This window comes from Diabrotica virgifera, chromosome 6 (genome assembly GCF_917563875.1).
Source record: "Diabrotica virgifera virgifera chromosome 6, PGI_DIABVI_V3a".
Taxonomy (NCBI): Eukaryota; Metazoa; Arthropoda; class Insecta; order Coleoptera; family Chrysomelidae; genus Diabrotica; species Diabrotica virgifera.
This window is the reverse complement of record NC_065448.1, coordinates 234,196,817-234,222,754: the sequence shown is the minus strand read 5'-3', so window position 1 is coordinate 234,222,754 and position 25,938 is coordinate 234,196,817. Positions and strand designations below refer to the sequence as shown.

The 25,938-nt window shown below is 34.2% G+C and overlaps 1 protein-coding gene across 4 annotated transcripts in view; it reads right to left on the bottom strand.

Annotated features, from left to right (window-relative positions):
- The window catches only part of LOC126887302 (chondroitin sulfate N-acetylgalactosaminyltransferase 2), a 1,014,890-nt gene that overhangs the window by 103,881 nt on the left and 885,071 nt on the right, over positions 1–25,938 (bottom strand). For all 4 annotated transcript variants that reach the window (XM_050654726.1, XM_050654727.1, XM_050654725.1 and 1 more), the window contains one exon: positions 23,834–24,010. In XM_050654726.1, the coding sequence (XP_050510683.1) occupies positions 23,834–24,010 (177 nt within the window). The remainder of the gene's footprint in view (positions 1–23,833; positions 24,011–25,938) is intronic.

Below are 25,938 nucleotides of genomic sequence, written 5' to 3'. Positions count from 1 at the left end.
ACTGCTGATTTGGTTATAATAATGCATTTAGTTTTCCTCAAATTCATCTTCACATCGCATTAATGAGGCGCTGCATTACGTTCTGTAAATAATTGTTTCTATCCGTCATTATTACTGTATCGTCTGCAAAACGTAAGTTATTCAAAATTTCTCCATTAATACAGACGTATTGAATCTGAGAGTGCTCTTATAAATACTACTTCACTGTCGACATTGAAGAATAGGGGGACAGCACACAACCCTGGAGGACTCCGCTCTGTATTTTGATATCTTAGGTGTTTTGAAAATGGCGAAGATATTAAGCAATAATGGTTCTCCTTTAAAATCAATATGGCGGCTATTCCAACTGCGGAGTTCAGTCGCGATTTTAAACTTACACTACTATTGATCTCCCCTAAAGGATAGAATTATAAAATTTGGGGCAGCTCGGAAACAAGATTCAATTCAATCATTATGCTCCCCACACCACTTTTTAGGTACTACACTTATCTCAGAAAATATCAACCGCATGAAAAAAATTGTTAAGAAATTGTAGAAAATCATACTTAGTCCAGAAAGCCACTGCGCATCCGCTAGGAAAAATATTCTAATTCGGATTTTTTGCACAATCTTACTCAAAAAGGACTCCTTTTAGCAAATTTGCATGTTGCCAGGACCAAAAGGTGGTCAAAAAATTTTTAAACGTTTTTTTTTTTTGTTTTTTTCCTAAAATAATTTTTTTGCATTGAAAAAAGTTTTTTTTTGGATCATTCCAAACAGAAAAGGTCTTTAGTGACTTTTCTCTAAAAATTATAGTTTTTGACATATAAGCGATTACAAATTGAAAAATTGCGAAATCGGCCATTCTTAACCCTCAAAAACTATGTGAAAAACTGAAAATTTTAATGTTGCCAAGGTAGGTTGATATCCTGTAAACATCGATAAATGAAATCCCGAAGAGTAGATTGTAGATTGCAAAAGGGGTCGATTGGCCCAGTTGACCTTACTACACTGCGACCTATAAGATCTTTTGTGTATACCCTACATCTATATTTTAGTCCAAAAGGTCCAGGCTTCTAAGAAAGTCCATTATCCGTTTTGGAGCTAGGTTTGTAATCTGATCAGGATCAAGGAATACCTCTATTCATCCCGAAGAGTATTTTGAAATACAATATTCAAAACTCCTTTGTTTTTTAATTGCTAATCAAGCGTGCGCGACACTATTTTCCACCGACAGTATGGTGCAAATGAAAGGAATAAATTCGTTATTTCATAAACCGGCGACTTTAAGGAAAAATCCCGAAACAGGTCGATTTTTATTTTTAAGTTATGATATTGTGGCATATATGGTATACTAGTGACGTCATCCGTATGGGCGTGATGACGTAATCGATGATTTTTTTTAAATGAGAATAGGGATAGTGTGGTAGCTCATTTGAAATGTTCTTCAATTCCCTATTCAGTAATGTAAACATTTACATAATTATTTATACAGGGTGTCATTCTACTTTTTTTTTGTCAAATAATTTAATTTAATAAAAAAAATTTGGACACCCTGTATAAATAATTATGTAAATGTTTATATTACTGAATAGAGAATTGAAGAATCTTTCAAATGAGCTAGCACACGACCCCTATTCTCATTTAAAAAAAATCATCAATTACGTCACCACGTCCACATGGATGACGTCACTAGTATACCATATATGCCACAATATCATAACTCATAACTTAAAAATAAAAATCGACCTGTTTCGGGATTTTTCCTTAAAGTCGCCGGTTTACGAAATAACGAATTTATTCCTTTCATTTGCACCATACTGTCGGTGGAAAATAGTGTCTTGCACGCTTGATAATCAATTAAAAAACAAAGGAGTTTTGAATAATGTATTGCAAAAAACTCTTCGGGATTTCATCAATCGATGTTTAAAGAATATCTACCTGCCTTGGCAACATTCAAATTTTCAGTTTTTCACATAGTTTTTGAGGGTTAAAAATGGCCGATTTCGCAATTTTCCTATTTTTAATCGCTTATATGTCAAAAGCTATCATTTTTAGAGAAAAGTCACTAAAGACCTTTTCTGTTTGGAATGATCCAAAAAACCTAAAAAAACTTTTTTCCATCCAAAAAAAAAAAATTTTAGGAAAAAAACAAAAAAAAACGTTTAAAAAATTTTTGACCACCTTTTGGTCCTGGCAACATGCAAATTTGTTAAAAGGAGTCCTTTTTGAGTAAGATTGTGCAAAAAATCCGAATTAGAATATTTTTCCTAGCGGATGTGCAGTGGCTTTCTGGACTAAGTTGAAAATGGCGTAGATATTGAATAAAAACAATTGGTATAAAATCGATCAGGTCTTACTCGCGCAATTACCGCATACTTCTTCTTCTTCTTAAAGTTCCGCTCTTATCGGAGATTGGAAATCATTCTGGCAATTATAATTTTGTTGGTTACGCGCCGGAACAGTTCAATTGAACTGCATCCAAACCATTCACGGAGATTGCGTAGCCACGAGATTTTACGTCTTCCTACGCTTCTTCTGCCTTTGATTTTGCCCTGCATTATATTCCTTAATAGTTCGTATTTTTCACCTCTCATGATGTGCCCCAAGTACTTCAACTTCCTGATTTTTATGGAATTTAAAACTTCGCATTATTTTCCTAGTTGTTCGAGCACTTGTGCGTTTGTTTTATGATCTGTCCATGATATTTTCAGAATACGTCTATAACACCACATTTCGAATGCTTCCAGGTTTTTAATGTGGGATTGTTTTAGTGTCCATGCCTCAACCCCATACAAAAGGGTGGAGAAAATATAACAACGAAGCATTCTTATCCGGAGCGTTATATTGATATTGCGATTACAGAAAAGTTTCCTCATTCGGTTTAAAAAGTATCGTGCAATTTCAATGCGGCATCTTATTTCTTTTGTCTGATCAGTATTTTCTGTGATCCATGCTCCAAGGTATTTGTACGAAGATATTTGCTCAATTTCTGTATTATCCAGTACTAGTCTAACTCTGATGTTTTGTGCTTTTGTAAATACCATGAACTTGGTTTCCTTCAAATTTATTTTATGTCCATAATCGTTGCAATGTATATTTAGTTGTTGAGCAAGGTGTTGCAATTCTTCTAGTGTTCCCGCTAAAAGTACGGTATGGTCAGCATATCTTATATTATTAAGTGGCTCACCGTTTATTATTAGGCCCTCATTGACTTTGGCCAACGCTAATTCTGAGATGGCTTCACTATATAAATTAAAAAACAATGGTGATAAAATACACCCTTGGCGCACCCCACGACGAATCTGGATAACCTCTGATTACCGCATACGTACTACCTTAAATATTAATTGTAGCAAAAAAATGAAAGAGATCAAAATTGTGTATAATTTAGTTCTATCTATTTTTGTGTAGGTATATTTTTGTCGTAAAACTAATAATAAACGAGATAATTTAATAATTATGCTTCAACTGTCACTATTTTCCACCATAACTCGCAAAATATCGACCGCACGAAAAAATTTTAATAATCGAAATTTTAGAAAGTAACATTTACAACAATTTTGGTTGGTATACTTTTTGTTGAAAAGTTGAAAATGGCGGAGACATTAAGCAAAAGCGGTTCTCGTTTAAAATCAAGATGGCGGCTAAGGCAACGGCGGCATTCAGTCGAGATTTTAAATTTAAACTACCATTGACCCCCTCTTCAGACCAGAAAAATAATATTTGGAGCAGCTCCTAATGCAAGGTTAGGCCTGTTATTGGTCTAACCCGATTGGACTATGACAGATGTTTTTTGAGAGTCCGTGTTTCAGCTGAGTACGTAGGATTGGGAAAAATAAGGGCATTGACGAACCTGAGCTTCCTATTCATTGTCATTGTTCTTTCTTTCCATATTTTAATTAATTTGGCTGTTGCGGTTAGGGCTAGTGCTAGTCTACAGTTGATTTCTGAGAAACAAAATGCTAAAAACTTGCAAATAGACGAAGCATAAATAGTCCTGATCTACAGGGGCGTAACAAAGGCCCCGCAGCGTGAAGCTTGCGGGGGCCCTAATATGTTAAGGGGCCCATCTCGTCGTCTAATATATTATGTAAAATATAAAATTGTTATATTATTGTGCGCATACATAGGCAACGTTTTTTAAGCAATGCCGTATTGAAAGTAAAGTTGCCCATCAGATGATACAATGTATATGTATCTTATGTATGTATTGTATGTATTAATAAAATTGTAGATACATTCGCTGATAGTAGTGCACGAAGAAAGATGTTCATCTTATAGAATAATACTATGTAATAATATAGTGGTTTATTAATTTTCTTTTTATTTTATTCTATACCAATAAAGGTGAAAAATGTAAGTTGTCATATTTATTTATTTAGCGTATGGCTTAAGTATATCACAGAATATATTTAGATTTATGCATTATACAATGCATCACAAACAGATGTCCAATTTTTTTTATATATTCGATTGACCCTTCGGTTGCCATTACAAAGTCTATAGGGTCGCCTGTGTATGCTCTGCGTGGGCAGTCCTGAACAATGTGACTGATCGTCTGTCTTGCAGCGCCGCAGTCACAAGAAGGCGAGGGGAGTTTACCCCATCTGTGGAGGGAGTCGGCGCATCTTCCACAGTTTGTTCGAATTCGATTAAGGGCTGCCCAAATCTTACGGGGACGTTCAAATTCGCCAGGTTTCCCTATGATGTCCGGTAGACTATGGTAATGCGGATCTGTCCTACTTTCCCAATCTTCTCTCCATCGGGTATTTAAGTCAAAGTTGGATTGCTGCAGCGCTTGAGCAGATTGTAGAGGGGGTAACCTGGATCGGAGACGGTTTCCAAGAATATCGGGGATGTCGTTGTGGACTAGAAGCTGGCGACTGTCCATTATTTTGTTATATTCTTTAACCAATGCATGTTCGCGGCGTAGGTTGGGTGGTGCTGTATTACTAAGGGTAGGTAGCCACATTGTAGGGGTGGGCTTAATTGTGCCTGTTATCATACGCATAGTACGGTTTAGTTGGGTGTCGACCAGGTGGGTATGCCTGCTATTTAGCCACACTGGAGCACAGTATTCTGCCACCGGATATATCAGGCCAAGAGCAGAGGATCTTAATGTTGATGCTGTGGACCCCCATGTAGTGCCGCAGAGTTTCTGTATTATATTGTTGCGTGTTTTCAATTTTGCTGCTGTTTTCGTCAGGTGTTCTCTAAATGTGAGCGTTCTGTCTAGAGTAACCCCAAGGTATTTCGGGTATTTATTGTGTTTTAACAGCTTGTCATTAAAATACACTCGCAATTCTCTGTTTGCCAACTTGTTGTTTAGATGAAAAGCTGATACTTCAGTTTTTGTAGTACTTGGCTGTAGTCTCCATTTCTTAAGGTATTCGCTGAGGATGGATAAGTCATTCGTGAGAGTGATTTCTGTAGTTTCTAAAGATTGGTGGCTTGTTGCAAGGGTCCAGTCGTCAGCATATCCAAACTTCCGAGATTCGGTTTCAGGCATGTCAGCAATATAGTGGCTGAAAAGTAAAGGGGCAAGGACAGAACCCTGTGGAAGACTATTGTTAAGTTTCATCTGTCTACTCGTCTCCTTTCCCATTATAACCTGGAAGGCTCTGTTGGTCAGCATGTTGTCAATGAGGTTAATTATCTTTCTGCAGGGGATAATGCGGGCCAGTTTATATATTAATCCCTGTCTCCAAACAGTATCATATGCTGCTGTTAGAGCTATAAATACTGTTGCTGTCTTTTGTTTCTTTTGAAAACTAGCTTCTATAAAAGTTGTTAATGACAGCACTTGGTCCGTACAGCTTCGATGAGGGCGGAAGCCAGCTTGTTCAATGGGGACATTTTCTAGTATCCTGTGACTAATTCTGTTGAGGAGAAGCTTTTCTAATAGTTTATATACCATGCTGAGTAGAGCTATGGGGCGGTAGTTTTCTGGCTTATCGTTTGATTTGCCCGGTTTCGGAATTGCAATTATCTTTGTTCGCTTAAGTGAGAAAGGAATGTTACCTGACTGAAGTATATCATTAAAGAACATTGCAAGCCACTGTTTCGTGTATGCACCACTGTGTATCAAGAACTCTGGATGGATACCATCAAAGCCAGGTGCTTCACCTGGCTGTCATAAGTTGTCATAAACAGTGCACGAATACACTAATAGCCCAGTAAATGACCGTTTTGGAGTGTAGTTATCAGCGTCACAACGTATTTGCTTGGCAATTTGGATTTAGATTCTACTTATCCTTCACTTCAAAGTTGGAGTTGTGCCGTCGGTTGCTTTTACTTGGCAGGTGAAAGTCACCCCTTCTCGGGGGTGAAAAATATACGTTTCAAATAAGTCCGGAAATGGATACATTGACTGATTATATGCAACTTTTGTTTTATAGAGCTTCTTTATCTAAGTCAATACTTTTCAAGTGACCTGCGAGTGAAAATGTTTATTTTTCAACAAAAAAAACCACGTATTCAGGAGGTGTTTCGCAAATAACTCAAAAAATAATATAAGTATTTTATCGAATTAAATATTTATGTATTATCAAAAAATTATCGAAAACATATTTTAGCAAAAATGTAGCTTATAAAAAACAAAAAACAATTATGTACGTATTCGTGAAGTCTATCGACACAGTAAAAGGAAAGTTGCAGCTCAGGAAAAATTGTTCTTATTTGTTCAATTTCAAATCGAATATTTCAACGTGAAGTAACCCACAAACGAAGCAATTTTCGGAGAAAACTAATTGAAATTTTTTGTAATGTTTAAAAATGAGCTTTATTTTTATTTTTTATAGCATTTTTTGTAGCATTTTATAGCAAGCTTCTAGCATCAAAACTAACCGAGTGACGCTCAATATAAATTTGACCCCTTTTTTTGCTAAAAAAAAAATGTGAAAATCTCCCCCTAAGTTGGATCGTTTCGAAGTTCTTATTTTTGAAAAAAATTGGTTTTATAGTAAAAAAAGTTTTTATAAAGATCTGTCCCGCTTGCTACGAGAAAAATGTTTTTATTTTTGTAAAGGTTGTGCTGAACGAGGTAAAGTGTAAGTTAAGCTTTGCATGTATCATAAAAAAAGTTTATGCCTCCCCCCTGAAAATCAGTCTTGGATCCGCCCTTGAGTATTAGTGATACCAAAAATCTGAAATAGTAAAGAAATGTAGGTTTTGCTTTTATAAATATTTTTATTTTATTTTGTTTTTCTGTAAGACAAAAATTGGTTAAGATATGGCTGTTCAAATTTAGCATACACTCGTAATAAGTGATTTGTTAGACCTTTCAAATAAAACCCACTCAAAAATAAGCACTTAACCCCGTGACACTTACAGGTCATATTTTAAACTCAATAATTTGTAAAGCGATAATGATTAGTTTCGGTTGTGGTGCTAAATAGGGGGAGATTTTCACAATGTTTTTTACCAAAAAAGTCTTTAACTGTATTTTGAGCGTAACTCGCTTAGTTTTGATGATAGAAATTGTTATAAAAAGTAAAAATACCTATAACTTTTTTAAAACACTTTAAAACAGTTTTATTGATTTTTCCCCTAAAATGGCTTCATTTTTTGGTTATTTCATGTTAAAATATTCGATTTGGAATTTGACGAAAAAGAACAATTTTTCATGAGCTACAAATTTGCATTTACCTGGTCCATAGACTTCATTTTTGTATGAGTTACATTTTTGCTACTTACTAATACTTATTTTTTGAGCTATTTGCGAAAAACCGCCTGAAAACGTAGTTTTTCTCGTAAATAACTCTAAAAGTATTGACTGGACTACTTCGGTGCTAACATTGAAAATTAGACGGTATCCCGTATTTCACGTTCATTTACTGGGATATAACACATAATGGGTCTACCCCAAAATTCCGACAGCCAAAATCCCGAGAGCCACAATCCCGACGGCCAAAATCCCGACACGCCAGAATCCCGACAGGCCAAAATCTTGACAGGCCAGAATCCCGACAGATTTAATAAGGTTGTTTTTAATATACAACTACATTTATTTCTTGTTTTTTGTTTATGGTCATCTGTTTTGTATATTTTGAAAAGGAAAGAATAAATATTCAAAATGTAGTTGTCGGAATTTTTACTTATGCGAGGATTGTTGCATGTCGGGATTCTGGCGTGTCGGGATTTTGGCGTGCCGGTGTTTTGGCCGTCGGGATTTTGGCTGTCGGGATTTTGGCTGTCGGGATTTTGGCTGTCGGGATTTTGGGCGGCACCGACACATAATATACAAGTAAAATATAAAGTTTTTGTTACTCTTGTCGCATTGAATAATTTTTAAAGGGGGCCCCATTTCCAAATCTGCGGGGGGCCCCGACGGATTTTGTTACGGCACTGCTGTTCCATATCCTTTACACATTATTTTGTCGTCATCAGTAATACGTAGTCATCATATGTTATTTTAATATCGATATTGAAACAAAATATTCATTAAGATGATAATCCAACTCGGAAAACCATAGCTTTCAAAATACGCCAAAGGTATTTAATTCGATTAGCGTCCCATTTGTTCGAAAGTATGTTTTGCGTTGTTTGTTTAGGCACAGGATCCAGAAAGTATTCCTACGTCGCCTACGGACTTAGGCCGAAATATTTAGCGGCCACTAAAGTTAAAAGTATGACCAAATAACCCAAATTACATAATATTATTTTCCGAATTATAGAGCTTCTGGCGGAAATTTTGCTACAACGGTTTAAAATTAGCATTTTCGGTTTTGCAGAGGCCTAAATAAGTAAAGTGGGTAAAATAAGTTTATCTTGCTAGCTAATCGCAAAAAGCAAAAACCAAAACGAGAACAAATTTACGAGTTTAAATAAATTGTGTAAAATTATGTAAAGACTAAGGATAACAAGTAATTGGACTTCGTAAGTCCTAGGTTTTCACTCAAAGTAATCGAAAGTAGAACTGGAAGTAAATATTTGAAATCTTCGTGTAACTTTGGGTCGATGGATAGACGATTTTACTAATTTTGAGTCATTTTTACTAAAGTTTATGTCATCATTGCTATTGCTTAAACAGAAATAACTTCAAAACCGGAACTAAAGATTCAAACTCAACTTTTCAATAAGCTTCCATTGATGTGTTACGTGTACTATCTCTGCAACTCTAATGGCACTTCTGGTTAGAACTTTTTAACAGGAAATGATATAAAAACCAAAATTTTACATTTGTTCTCATCTTGCTAAGGCACGTCGAATGATATATCGCTTATACTATTTCGGTGACTTTAAAACAGTAATTACGGTTGCAACTCTAAAACCGGAAGTCCGATATCAAATTTCGTATCTTTAATACCAACCTTGAGTTATAAGCTATCATTCGACACCTCACTTGTCATTCTGTCTGTATTAATAACGGAGGAGTTGTATTCGCGGACGGACAGACAGACGGTCAGACAGTCATAAAACTAGAAGTATATATTTGTTCTTATCTTGCGAAGGCGCTTTGAATAATATATCACCTGTACTATTCCGGTGACTTTAAAACAGAACTTCTGGTCGTATTTCTAAAACCGGAAGTCCTAGGTTAAATTTTTCACCTTTAGTACCATCCCTGGATTATAAGCTTTCATTCGATACCTCATTTGTCATTCTACCTGGTATAGTGACGGAGGAGTTATATTCGCGGTCGGACGGACAGACGGACATACAACCTAGGTCAAATTTCTCACCTTTAGTAACATCCTTAGGTTATAAACTTTCATTTGACTACTCATTTTTCATTCTACCTGGTATAATGACGGAGGAGTTATATTTAGTCTCCTATAAGTCTCCTTTAAAGGGTACATAACCTATTTTGTTGAGTTGAAAGAGTATTATAAATCTATGAGTTGAAAACACAGTTGTTTTTGTATTTAACTTTTAAGGTTAACATAACAGTCAATAATAATATTATATTATTACTAGGATTAATTAATTGTACTTTAAAAGCACAATTATGTATAATTTTGAAACGTCTAGTTCAAGAAATTTATTGTATTCAGAAGACCAAAAATTAACCAGAACATATTAAGAACAAACTGTTTTGAACAATAATAATATGATGATCTGGATTTTTATCAAAGATTTAGGTTGAAAACAAACAGTTTTGTGTGCCTTCTTAAATAGAAAACCAAATAACTTTGCTTACTATTAGGTAAGTGACTAAAAATTTGTTGATATTAAGTAAAAACAATGCTGTTTATTTATTTTAGAGGTGGATGCATTACTCCCATGCAACAAACATTCTGTTGGATTTTATGCATCAGGAAGTATGCAATTAAATGTAGCTGATTTTACGGCAGAGGTTCAGCAAAGAGAATTATAAAAATAGTGTCCTTTACAATTGCAAGAATCATCAATAGGTGGAAAGCTGTTGAAGGCTTTTACAATATTGCTGTATTCCCTAGAATAATGAGTGCAATGGGTTATACTTAAAATTGATTCTGCAGGTGTCCAGGATGCAGAAATTTTAAGGTCCAAAAATCATTTTTTGCATTGAATGTCCAGTCAGTGATGCAAAATTTAAAATTAGAGATATTGTTGTACTGTGGCCATCAAATAAGACAATTTTAATAATAGTAGGCTGAAGCATAATTCAGGGGCTTAGAATCAGACACACGTAGCTACATTTTGTTTTATTTTCGTCTACAAAAAGATTAGGTTTACAGTAACTGAACGTTTGTATGTACCTAGGTATTCATGTGCAAAACAGAACTAAAGCAGGTGGACATACGTTCATGTGAATCATAAATAAGAAGTTTAATGTAGTGTAATATAGTTTTGTTTGTGTGACCCTAAGCCCCTGAATTTTGAAAGTGGTATCTTTGGCCATTACATATTGGTTGGTGACAGTGACGAACAAGGAATGTAGTAGAACAGCAATATGGGTTGTGGAAATGAAGATTTCCTATACTCCGCTTAGGAATGAGACTACAATTGGAAAACATGACTGTGATTGTTGCAACTAGAGTGCTTCATAATATTGCCATTGATATCGATGACAATTTTCCTGTGAATAGAACTGAAGATGAAGCAAACGATGAATAATTACAACCGATAAAAAATAATGAAAATATTTCAGAAACCAATATAACTGTGTTAATAAATGAACACTTTGGTAGATTGTAAACATATTTATTAATCAAAGCAAAATGAATGTATTGAACTTTTTATTTATTGTAGTTTATCCCATTTTTTTTGTAGACCTGGATCCCACGTACCAAAAAAAAGTTGACTAATAGCAAGCTGAAAATTTGTTAATAACTTAACGGGGTCTAGTCGGACAAACTTTGATATATGGGAACACTGAAATGGGGGAAGTTTTAATTGTGGAACAGGTTAAAAAATTGGAACGTAAAACCACGAAAACATTCCACGTATTTTGTCCGACAGAACTTCCAGTTGATTTGTTACCATTTCATTAAACTCTCATGCAAAAATCAGACTGGTGTTTATCACCAACTGGGTATTTTAATGAGTGGAACACGAAGAATATGTCAAATGACAGGAATCATGTTGGTTAGTAATAGCAGTCCGATTTTTGCATGAGAGTTTAATGAAAGGGTAACAAATCAATTGGATGTTCGGTCCGACAAAATACATGGCACGTTTTCGTAATCTGACTTTCCAAATTTTTAAACTGTTTCACAATTAAAACTTCTCTTGTTCCAGTGTTCCCATACATCAAAGTTTGTCCGACTACGCACCGTTAAGCTATTAACAAATTTTCAGCTTGCTATTAATCAACTTTTTTTGGTGCGCGGGATCCAGGCGTATTAGGTAGTTTTATTTTTAAATCCAATAATTTTATTTATTTATATTCTGCCTCTTCCCTTTCTATCCTTTTTTTCCTTCTGTTCTGCAAATATGCAATGCAAATGAACATTAGCTTGCCTGTACGATACTCAATTATTTGGATAATTTAAATGATTTTTAACAAATAAAACATTGTACCGACCTTTCCTTTATTCTTCATATTTATTTATTATATTTCTATAACTTTCTATCTTTTGTAACAAAAGAAGTTCCTCCTCTTTGCTAAAGTTTGTAGAAGTAATTTTTTGTTATCTCCAGGGAGCGGATTTATATGCGAGCAATTTTGAAGAAATATGCGCATATATATGCAGTAAAAAATTACGAAATATGCGCAAGATATGCACAATAATTTCAAAAAATGCGCATTGTGAGAAACCACATAATTTATCTAAAATAAAATAAATGTATCGATTTTCCACTATCTTCTTGATTTTTTTATGGTATCGTTGTAAAGAGGTACGTAATTTTTTCTCAATGTACTTTCATTGGGAACACTTTTCTTGGAATATATTTCCAAAAACTTTTAAACATAGGATTATCCAATTTTTTCGAAGGTATGTTTGCACAAATCATCACCTCGGATAAATGCGAATTAAATTTATATTGCTCATTAGATGAATCATCAACGATTGTCTACTGTCAAAGTATAACATCAATAATTATTATCAACTTTCGACTCGCTCATCTACTTGCATTTTGACTTATGTAGTTCTGTTCCGATGTTCTTTGTAACCGAAAATGTTCGCTAAGATGTTATCTACGACAATAACACATACTTTTTCAAACTGTTTAAACTTAAAATGTTGAGGAAGCAGCCAAATATAGTTTATTAAAGATAAAAGACGAAGAAAGCAATCTTAAACTCACCATTTTCCTACATCTTTTGCAGAATACGGTTCCATTGGTTTAAGAAGCTGGGGATAGGTTCTGATCCGGGAATAAACCAAGCTAGAATTTTTCGGTATATTGCGCTATTCACAAACAGAAGTACTTTTACACAAAAACTCGCATTGAGAGACTAAAGATGACTAATTTTACTGATTTACGGGATCTGATTTAAATCAAATTTAAATTTCCGTTAGAGAATCGTGAAACGATGTTAAGACGTGTAAATACTCTCTTAAAAATAGGGTATTTAACATCCTACAATCATTTTATGACGGCGCGGCGTACTATACTCACTTTGTGGGTAAAGATCGGGTGTTTTCTAAAAAAACCGAAAAGGTAGTGATCGCTTTTAGGTAGTTTTCGAAAAGATATGACAGCACGTGCGGGGGAATATTTTGTGACGAATTAAAAAATTTTAGAATTTTTTTGTTTGGACAAAAATGTTTTTAACCCTGTACTGCCCAATTTTTTTTTAACTGCAAAAAAAAATTTCTGGTGTTATATACTTCAAGGATAGGATCAAATTAAAACATTTTTGAATTTTTTTTTTAATTCTGTATTTCCTTCGTTTAAAAAGGGTTTGTGACTCTCAAGTTACAATGGGAAAAAAAGTTAATTTTTTATGAAAGTCCACAAAGCAATTAGAATTAGGCGTAAAGCACAAATTTACATTACATTTTTCACATAACACTTTTGGCACCCCTAGACATCCCGGTTTCTTGCAACGACCACGCTTTTCTGAAAATTTAGGCCAATGGCCTATTCCATCTTTCCGTATGTTTTTCTCCGGTAGAGTAGCGATAAGTCCTCTTTTCCTTTTCTGCTCTATTTCTTGTTCTATTATAGATAGACTGGGCCTTCCTCTCTTCTTGAGCCTCTCTTTACCCTCTTGACAAAGAAAAGCGGCAATAGATGCTTTGAAATCTAAAAGACTTAGTTCATCGTTTTTTCTTACACCAAGTAACTGGGTGTCTCTTCTATAAAGTAACCAAGCATTCACAACTGCCAAGTCAAATATATGGAACACAATGCGGAGGTACCACTTTTTAGAACCAATCTTAGTTCTATACAAAGCCATCAACGAGTCCATTAAGTCCACTCCGCCCATACATATATTGTAAAACGTTACAATATTAGGACATTCCACAAGAATGGTTTCTTTCTTTGCTCTGTCCCATCTTTGTACTTGACTTGTAGGATACGTGCCTACAAACGAACTCAGTAAATGCACTGGCTTGTTGTCGTACCACTTTATTGCTCTAAAGCGTCGTTTAAACACAACGACAAGTCATAGCAACTAGTTGTGATGACAAGTTGAAACGCTGTTTAGACGCTGCGATTCAATGCGATACCACCTTCAACCCAACTCCAACTTTGATAAGTTGTGCGATGCACCGTTTACACACAATCATAAGTTGCAACAACTCGATTGACCTTGATAAGTTGTTTGATTTATCGCTGTGTTTAAACGACCCTTAAGGGTTATACCTTCTTTCTTGTAAACAAGTTCTTCGAAACTGCCCCTTCCTTTCTTTTTCATATCTTTGTCGGTAGAGAAATTACATCCTTTCAATCTGCTAGGACGCACCGTACCTACAGAAGGAATACCCAACTTGTCCAGTTCAATTTGCAATTGCATACTTGTAAACCAGTTATCAAAATATATCTTATGGTAAAAATTTCTTGGAATTATTGTGGCCAATCTAAGAACCACATTTCCGCTGACTCCAACATTTGGTAAATATTCTGGATGCTCTTCTCTACCAGTATACAGTTCAAAATTATATACAATTCCGTTGGTATCACAGAGGAGAAACGCTTTATAGCCCCACTTTTTTGGTTTGTTTTTTATATACATTTTTAGACTATGTTCTCCTTTGAAAGGAATAACTTGTTCATCCACGGATAGTTTTTCTGTCATTGGAATTTTCTGAAAATTTGTTATAACTGGTTCTAAAAGCGGTTTGATTTTGTACAACTTATCTCCGGGAATTATCTGACTATTGTCATTGAAGTGGATATTGTCTTTTATTTGTTCCCAGCGATTCCGACTCATAGTTTCTGCAACAACTGGAATTCGAGTAGACGCTTTCCAGTACATTCTCGTTGAGGGTAAACCATACACTGGCATGAACAAACATACACCGAAAAACTGTTCTATTTTGTTCTTGTCCACATTTAAAGATTTTTCTGTGTTCTTTTGGGTAGAATAGAGATTTGTTTGATAAACAATATTGTCCAATATATTGTCATCTATCAGTGTTCTAAAATACTTGATTGGAGTATACGGATTTTCAGGTTCTGGCGGTAAACTACCTTTCCAAGGTCGAATAGGCTGTGCAGAACGACTGGTAATTCGTTTCCATGTGATATCCTGATGATTGGGCACGTCATTTTCATTGTCACTGCCATCCTCTTTTTCATTATCATCTTCCTGGTGCTCGTTATTGTCTTCCATATCTCCCATACTCACGTCTTCCGAACAAACATTTTCTAAAATATGTACCACTTCATCATCTTCACTGTCGGATTCTATAATGGAATCTTCAGAGTCATACCCAGAAATGTCTCTAATTTGAACATTATTTAGTTCTTTTTTGCCATAAAATGATTTTACACAAATAGGTTCCATTTCTGTTGCCACCTGAAAAAAAAATTATGTTATACATTATGGACCATTGTAACTTTAAAGTTACACAACATTTTTTACTCATAAAATATCTAAAATTTTATTATCAGAGCATATATGCTACAATAAATGTTAGAATGTACTTACGTTTAGTTTTATTTTTTTTTATTTCGTCAGCTAGAATCGAAAGTACTTGAAATTGTGATCAAAGTCGCCTCTTACAACGCTGTGACACTACTAATGACAACACACGACAATTACTAGAACTTATGCATAAAAATATGAGCTTACGGAGGATTGGAATGTTCTGTGGTAGATAGATGTCTGTAACTTTATAGAAACAACTGACGTTTACGGAAATATTAGGTTTAGAAAGTATTTAACGACTCTTATTCAATATGTAACTTAAAAGTTACAAGGGGCAATACAGGGTTAAATGGACACATAATATGCACATTTCTTTAAAAATATGCAAAATTTGGTAAAGTTCTCAAATATGCGAAATATGCAAGCAATATGCATTTAGAATAAAATCCGCTCCCTAGTTATCTCGTTATCTGTCCATTTTTTTTAGATTTCACTTTTTATTGATGAGTAATTAAGTAATGGTAGGTGTATATAATTATTAAATAATAGTAATACCTATACAATAATAAAATTAAAAAGTAAGTATTAGGTGATTAAAAAGAAAAGTAGAGTAATAATGAATATATAGAAATAGTAATAACAATAAGTAATAATAAGTAACTTTTTGTAGTAAAAAACAATAATTATAGGAGGAGTATCCTTCAAACATGTAAAATGTATGACATTCAAATGTCATTGCGAATTATGAAATCAAATATCGTTAACAGCCGCTTTAAAGTCCACTTTAACATAAAGCCCCCTTTTACCAAAGTCCACTTTTTCAAATGATTATGAAATCGGCTGTTAGTACCATACCTGGATTATAAGCTTTCATTTGACACCTCATTTGGCACTTCTACCTGGTAAAATGAAGGAGGAGTTGTGTTCATGGACAGACAGAAAGACGGACAGACGGACGTAGATAATTCAAAGCTTTCACTTTTTTTTTTAAACTGGGTGAAAACAACAAGTAACTAATTATTGGATCTGCAATATTTTTTCGGACAAACTAGAGAGCAGTATTAAAACTTTCTACGAAGACATAGACAATGTTTTAAAATTCAATAAGACGCTGAATGTTAAAATTCTAACGAGAAATTTTAACGCCAAGGTTCCAGAAAGAAAAGTAGAAGGATGTACAAGAGGATACCGTCTAGGAAACAGAAACGAAAGGGATAGTAGGCTTATTGAATTTTGCCACAACAATCATTTTGTTCTAGCGAATATGTTGTTTAAACTGCCAAAGAGAAGATTATTCACGAGGAAGTAACCAGCAGATCAAGAACAGAGAATTTTAAGAAACCATATAGATAAATGGATAAACAAATAATATGCAAGGTAAGCAAGCAAAAGAAGAACTCCCCCTACACCTGCTCCAGCGATTTTCAAAGCCGGCCGATTTTGTGGACCACATTTTGAAGCTTTGTGTACGATTCCGTCGAAAGGAAATCTATTTCGAATTTTGCATTAAAGAATGTTCTTTTAAATGACGATAATTAGATTAGATTAGTTATAGAAAAATTGATATGAATTAAAAAAGGGGACTTCATCCCATATTGGATTGTCAAAAAAACAGGCAATGATTAATAATCCAGGGCGCATCTGTTTTGAGATAGACGTTGAGAGGTGACTCAAATTTTTTTGCAGAAAATTGCTTGAAAATAACTCAAATAATAATATTTGAGTTATTCTCCCACTCAAAATGGTCCGGAACATTGTTTAAATAATCAAAATGTCAAAATATGAAAGAAAAATTCGATTTTTTTATTGGTTTTTTGACAATAACTTCAAAACTATTCATTTCTGAGAAAAGTTGTACTGACATAAAAGATTCATAATTAAATTTCCTACAATATAGAATTGGTTGAAAATTTAAAAAATAGTCACCTTGTTGCAAAATAGCAATAACTGCGAAAAAACCATCCAAAAACAAATATTCGCATTTTACGTTTTTCAACCATTTATGCTACACCTTTTTATTTTACAAAGAAAAACTTATAGTAAAACAAAACCGTAAATTTCATTAAGATCGGTTTAATAGATTTTGCAAAATAATTTTAAATATTTAGAATGGGAAATAAGCCACAATATTATTAAAAAATGATTTTTATTTTTAAAGACAGATCACATGCTATGATTTTTTTTTGTGACGGATATTCTTGAGTTGGGGTTGATTTCATGTAATCGAATGAACTATCTTTCAGTAAAGTCGTCCCAGGAACGCAACTCATAAATATTGGCAATATCATTTTAAAGTCTTCTACTTTAAAATATATCATATGTATCTGAATTGCCGATATAAATGAGTCAAATTAAATAAATTATTAGAAGAATTTTTTTACTAAGCAACAACATTTTTGTTTATATTAATAGTATTTTGTATTTTGACAACGGCACCCGATTTGGGCGTCGAAACGTTAATAAAAATCATTTTTTAATAATATTGTGGCTTATTTCCCATTCTAAATAGTTAAAATTGTAAAAATGCCACAAGAAAATAGCTTCAGAACAACATTTGCAAAATAAATTTTGCAATCCAGCTTTCGCAAAAAAATTCATTTTTTTTTAATGTTGCTGGACTGAAAATAATGCAGAGAGCAGGTTGATTTTTTTTTGCTTATAGAAGTGTACTGTACCTTTCATTTTCAATTTGCAAAATAAAAATCTATTAATTACTACGGCGTCAGGAAATTTTTTAAATAAACATTAATTTTTGGTGCTACGCGCAGGACAGCGGTGTTCGATTCACACAAGTTGATTTTCACCAAAATTTCTTCCAATCCTTATCTAATATATTATTTTCTTACTCTATATTTTGTTGTATTTTAATATTTTAATTCCACAAAAATCAAACTAATTTTATTATTGTTTGTGAAATATTGTTTAAACAATTGCATATGTTTAAAAATAATAAACTTTCATTTTCTAAGTTAAAATATACGAACAAAGAAAGTTTTTGCTAAAAAAAGTGTTATTTCAAAGGATAGAGTATGTGTATTTATTTTGCAATAAACAAATATATTTATTTATATCGAAATGTAGTAAAAACTAAAATGTATCAATCATTATCAAAGGTCATTGGAATGTCCAATCAGAGCAAACTAGCCGTTGTCCTGCGCGTAGCGCCAATCATTTATGTTTAATTAAAAAAATTCCTGACGCCGTGGTAGTTAATTGATTTTAGTTTTGCAAATTGCAAATGAAATGTACAGTACACTTCTATAAGCAAAAAAAATTTCAACTTGCTATCTGCTTTATTTTCAGTCCTGTAACATTTTGAAAAAATTAATTTTTTTTGCGAAAGCTCGATTGCAAAATTTATTTTGCAAAATCTGTTAAACCGATCTTAATAAAATTTACAGAATTGTTTTACTGTATCATGCAGTTTTTCTGGGTGAAATATGAAGGTCCTAAAGCATAAATGGTTGAAAAACGTAAAATGCGAATACTTGTTTTTGTATTTTTTTTTTGAAATTATTGCTATTTTGCAACAAGGGTGACTATTTTTAAATTTTTAACCAGTTCTATGTTGTAGGAAATTTAATTACGCAACTTTTATATCAGCACAACTTTTCTCGAAAATGAATACTTTTAAAGTTATAATCAAAAATCGAAGAAAAAAATCGATTTTTCCTTCATTTTTTGATATTTTGATTATTTAAACAATGTTCCGGACATTTTTGAGAGAGATGATAACTCAAATATTATTACTTGAGTTATTTTTAAGCAATTTGTACAAAAAAATTTGAGTCACCTCTCAACCTCAACGTCCAAATATACTAATATTTTTATAGATGCGCCCTGGTCTATAAAAAAGCAAAGAATATGTAAGACATGTTTTTTGAAAATAATTTTGCAACCATTCAAACAACGAGTAAGGATAGAAACATTTAGAAAACGCCATTTTAAAGGTTTTTTTATAACTTATGTTTATTAATCTCCAGTTTATTTAAAATCCTTCTTTTTTTTGCTGATAGACGAGAAAAGCAAACATTGACTGTCTTTTGACCTTAATTTGTTAATAACTCATTCCAAAGTCAGCAGGAAACATATTAAAACAAAATAAACAAGTTCTTATCATAGAGGTCCACACTACTCAAAAACAACTATCGTTTTCTTGGTCGAGTCAGTGTCACCAGAAAAATCTTCTTTCCCCGGACTAAAGCTGCGAAAAGTTTGAATTTAATATCATATTTTTCCCAAAAATGCTTTATATAGGCCTTTGAATAAAAATGAAATAAAAAAAAGTCACAAAGAAGTGTCAAAAAACAAATTTAATATTTAGTATCTGACATGTGCAGACATTTTGTAGTGATTCTATAATTTATCAGTCCCTTTCCTTAAAGGAAATACCTTCCAACGATAGATTTCCATTCTTCGTCCCGGAAGACAAAAATTTGTATACGTCACTGTCACAGAAAAACTCCACTCTGTTCAGCAACTCCCTTAACTCCTTCAAAGTTTGTGTTGTACTTTAATAAACATCAATTTTGGAAGCGAAGAGCACGAGGAACATACAAATGGAAGTTTACCTGATAATCGACGTCGGCTTTTTCTTGGCAACGATGGTATTGCAAACAAAACCCTCGAGAAACTTTTTTCTTGCTGTTGATTGAACGATTCTATGACAAAAAGGATTATTTATGTTCAGCGAATTCGGAGAACTTGTTAAAAGCTTTTTGGACTTTATCGAGAACTTTTCTGGTCAATTTTCATTTAATGAAAAATATTGACTTTCATAAAACGGGGAAAATCCTATTACAAAAATGGTTTGGAGTATGCTTTGTTAAAATAAAACGAAAATTCTAAAGCCCGTAATGATTTTATTAACCTTCCGCAACTAACATGGGTTTTCTGAACATTAAAGCTAACATCCGTCTCAGAGACCGACATAAAAAAATGTTTCTATTGACACACTTTTAAGTGTAAGTTTGTGTTTATTCCTTGAAGGAGTGAAATTAAACAAGATTGATACCTATTTTTAATTTATTAAGCCTCTTAAACATTAGCAAAACACCAAAGAAAATAAAAACAATTATACAATATCTCATTTGTGAAAAAAGCTCAAATTTCCACTGCCGTTTTTTGTACCTAGCTTCACCTTTTACTTCTGACAATTGGGTTACTAAATTATCAGCAATTGTTCCCATGTTTTTCCGTTAATATAAATATTTTTTTCATCGAATATGTCACGTCCAACATCGGTCTTTGAGAAAAAAATTTATATAATATTGCCGATAATTGCATAATCACTTGACACTAGACTCGAACTTCAACATTAAAACAGGCACCTGAATCAGGCAGCTACTGATGGCAGCGAAGATACATAACGAACAATTTGGATATTATCGTAAAAACTCTAAGTGGTCCGTCTCACAGACCCAATGTTAGTTACGGAAGGTTAATAAACAGTTTATATACAGATTTGGGTATAAGTCAGCTAGTGTCTTCAAAAACGACGCATGAGCGAATTACACCGCTCTATTCCCTGTTCGGTGTGCATTACTTGGCAACACGGCCAGCTGGACATAAGTTAATATGTTAGTCGACCTCTAAACGAAAGATTACCAGATTTTTCCGTTTGGTCGTTGAGTTTGGAGTAAAATTTACATAAAAGCAGCAGAAATCAAATACCTTGGTCACACCTTAAGGCTTGGTGGTAGGTTCTATGAGCATTTTCGTTTTTACCGTAAGCAAAGACCCTAGCAACTACCGTACCATCACCTTACTGAGCACAACCCTTAAACTTTTAACAAAAATACTTGCCAATAAAATAAATGAAGAATACACAATTAGTGAGGAACAACAAGGTTTTCGGAAAAATAGGTCCACAATAGACGCCATCATAGCCAGACAAATTGCTGAGAAAGCACTGGAATATAATAAACCTGCATTTATGTGCTTTATAGATCTGACTAAGGCCTTCGATTGTGTAAGATTGGAAGATGTGCTAAGATTGCTAAAGGAGAAAAATCAGCCCAACAAGATGATAAGGATAAGGACCGCGTTATGTAATAGCGGATTAAGCGCCAAAATGTAGTTTTGAGATAAATCGGTTTAAAGATTTTAAATTTGTTTTTGGTACTATTTCTAAAATATAGTTCTGACATGTTTCATATTTAATATATTAATGCAAATGTAAATAGACTTTTACATGTGTTTAAAATTTTTTAAAAATAATTTATATTTTAAAAGTTATTCGATCAAATGTCGCTTAATTCGTTAATGATTTTTTAAGATATGCATGAGTTAAGATCCGAATACCGGATTAAGAGACATATTTGGCGCTTAATCTGATGTTACCTTACAAAGGATGTCTTTTAATTCGATATCTTTAACGTTAGTAAATATGTTATGTTTTGTAATAAAGAATTAACCGACTATTCGTGGCGCTTGATTCGTTATTACACTTACAAAGATGCGGATTTTTGTTTATGACAATGGATTATGTACCATTATTGGCGTTTAGTTCGATATTACAAATCCTAGTGTGGGATTTTTTTTAAGAAAATAAAAAATGTCGCTTAATACAGGCATTTAAAAACAGCTTTTTTTAAATTTTTTTACAAAAAACATATTTTTATACATAGATTTGCACCCTAGCTGCAAGATGGCACTATTATCTCGATTTTGGACTTTTGGCGGTTAATCCGTTATTACATAACGCGGTCCTTCAGGACATTAATATGAAGAATAAAACCAGAATAAAAGGCGAGAACGAACTAACATCGGAAGTAGAAATCAACTCGAGAATCAGACAAGGGGATAGATTGAGCCCATTGCTTTTTAACTTAGTCATGGACAAAATCATAGAAAACATTAGATGTACTGGAAAAGGATATAAGATGGCGGAAAAACAAACAAAAATCCTCTGTTATGCTGACGACGCAATCTTAATCTCCGATAACGAGGATAACCTACAGCGAATGGCACAAACTTTCAATACAGTGGCGAAGAACTACAACATGAAAATATAAACAGCCAAGACAAAATCCCTGGTAGTGTCAAGGGAACCCATAAGATGCAAATTAGTAATTAACAACCAACTAACTGAACAAGTCTTGAGATTCCAATATCTGGGAATCGAAATATGTAGTTATGGAGATGTTAAAGAGAGCGTCCGAAAGCAAGCAAATAAAGCCAATTACGTGTCAGGTTGTCTGAGGGATGTCATCTGGAGGAACAAAGATATGAGGCTGGAAGGGAAAGTACGCAAATACAAATCAAGTGTAAGACCGATCATGACGTACGCGATAGAAACAAGATGTGACACAGCAGAAACCAAGAGGATACTGAGAACATCAGAAATGAGAACGCTGAGGTCAATAACTGGGAAAACACTGAGAGACAGAATACCGAACGACAGAATAAGAGATCTCTGTAACATACAAGATATAGTACGGTGGGAAAGACAGAGACGACCAGAGTGGAATCAGCTTGTGACGAGAATGGACAGCGAGAGAATAGCCCGTATAGCCATGGATTCGAAGCCAATAGGCAAGAGACCAATAGGAAGGCCCTTTAAAAGGAGGCGAGATAGCTGGCAGTCAACATCACAGCTACGAACACAAGCTCAAAATTGGTAAGGAACAGGCCAAGAGGCCTATTATAAGAAGAAGAAGAAGAAGACACCTTAAGGCACATCGGAAGATATGGATTGCTGCAACTAATTTTACAGGGAAAACTAGAAGGAAAACGAGAGCCAGAAAGGAAAAGATAGAACATTAGACTTACAATAAATATCATTAGATAGAAAGCAAATAGAGCATTAGAAAAAAGCGTAACAGAAGGAAATGTGGTAGGTATATAGTATACAGAAAAGCCTACACAATGTTAAATAATATTTTATGGGAGCAGTCCACAAGAAGAGGGAATAAAAGAGGGTATATGAGACTATGGTGAAAAGTATCAGTATATACAGCTGTGAGGTATGGCCATTGAAAGAAAAAACACTGGCAATGCTGAGACTAACGGAAATGGATTTTGGGAGAAGAGTAGCAAGAAGATATAGAAGAGAATGGCCTAATAACGAACGCATTACTCGGGAATGAATTGAACGAACAATCACAGATAACTTGTCAACAAGTCAACTTAACTGGTTGGGAGATATACAGAGAATGTACAGAAAATACAAAAAAAGAAGAACAACGAATATGAAAGAAAATACGAAAATAGCAGTTAGAAGGAAAGACAAAACGGGGTAAACCAAGAAAAAGTTGAAGCAAAGAAATAAGCAAAGATCTGCGAGAAACAAACATAGAAGAAGACCTATGGAAGTACCTAACGAACATGTCCATAAAAACGAAGAGCAAAAACTTGTTGCTGCATAACGCCTGCTTTGAAATAGACTAATATGTTCAGCTGTTTCTAGATTTTTTAAAAATGTAACAAATGACTTACTGTTAGTATATTGAAGAAGTTGAAGTTTCAGCGCCCTTATTTCGGCTGTCAGTCTTTCAATTTCCTGTCTCGTTTCTTCTTCGCGCTGCTGAAGAAGTTGCTGCAATGAGTTGCTGTTTTCCTGCTGAGATTGGATGCTGCTAATATCTTGCGGTGCCCCGCCAATCATTGTGGAACCTGCAAAAAATACAAATGTTTAATAGATGTGTTGGATGTTTTTGATCATGTCAACGGCAATAAAGCAGTAATTAATCAGTTTCTTGATGAAGAGCGCTTATGATAATATAAGTCTTGATATTTTAATCAAAAAACTCATTATATATTTTCAAATTGAAAGTGTACCTCAGGCGCTTGTTCGCAAGCCCCTTCGGGAAAATACTCTATCCCTCCTCCAACCATTATATCTTTGGTCGAACTTATACGAAATTCAGCCTATAGTATTATAAATTACTAATATCTCGCGATGACGGTGGCGAGTTCAATGCGTTTTTACCATCCAAAAAGAAGTTCTACAGGTATATTATCTACGCCAGCGGTTCTCAATATGTGGTACATGTACCACTGGTGGTACATTTCATTTTTTGAGGTGGTACACAAAACGCAAAAACAGCCAAAATACGCACCACTATTATAGTTAATTAGATCACCTAGTTAGATATGTATTTCAGTTAGGTGGTACCAAAAATAATAAAAAGTATTTGATGGTACATGACACAAAAAGATTGAGAACCGCTGATCTACGCGTTACTTGTCCTATACTATTTATAAATATAAAGGGTGATTAATTTAGAGATACTTTTTTGAAAAAGGAAAAATAATGAAAACAAATGAATTTTATTTGAAAATCTTTATTGTCATACAAACGAAACATTCTTTATAATTACTTTTTTAAAGATAATTTCTTTCAAATGTTGATCGTGATTGCGGTTAAGATAGACCACTCTAAAGTTCCAATTCTCAGTGACGCTTTCGATGATTTCGATTCGTATTTGACCAATGACTCGAATAATATTGGCCTCCAATGCCTCAATCGTAGCCGGTTATTCATGTAAACTTTGGACTTTAGGTAGCCCCATAGGAAAACAACTAGAGGTGTGATGTCACAGGATATAGGCGACCAATTCACTCCTCCGAAGTTTGAAATAAATTGCTCACTGGATCGTTTTCGCAGTAAATCCATGCTTTTACTGGGCTGTGTGGTAATTGGCGCCATATTTTTGGAACCAAATGTAATTGAAACTACAAGCATCAATTTCTGGTAATACCAAATAGTCCTTTATCAAGGCGACATTACGGTCTCCATTCACAGTAACATTCTGGTCGGCCTCTGTTTTAAAGTTATATGGACTGACGATTCGACCGGCCCATAAACCACGCTAAAGAGTGCTTGTTTTTTCTGAATCTAATGGCAACTCTTGAACCTCTTCGGGTTGCTCATTTACCCACATACGGGCATTTTGTTTATTCACGTCTCTATTAAGCCAAAAATGGGCCTCATTGGATTTTTTCTTTTTCCGAAAACAGTGGAACTTCTGCAATCTTATCAAGAGCAGTTTGATTGAAATGGTGACGACTCTGAATCAGGTGATCGGTCTCGGATCTTGCACTAATTTTTGTAGGCTTTCAAACTAAGGAAATTGAAATTGGACGTGGGGTGAGACAGGGATGCGTATTGTCGCCTTCTTCTTCTTCTTCGTCTAGCCATTCACGTCCACATCTGAACATAAGCCTCTTCAAGTCTTCCTTTCCATTGTTTTTTGTTGTACGCTACTTGTAGCCAATTTTTCCCGGCAGTTCGGTTCAGATCATCTGTCCATCTCATAGGAGGTCTGCCTCTGGGTCTTTTGTGTTCGTATGGTCTCCAAGTTAGAATTGTTCTGTGCCATTTGTTAAGATCGCTCCTAGCTACATGTCCAACGTATTCCCATTTCAATATTAGTGATTTTTGTACCACATCGGTGACTTTGGTTTTCTGTCTTATCCATGTGTTTGTTTTTCTGTCCTTAAGTGATATGCCAAGCATTGCTCTTTCCATCGCGTGTTGAGTGTCTCTGAGTATGTTCATATTCTTTTTTGTGATTGTCCATGTTTGTGCCCCATATGTT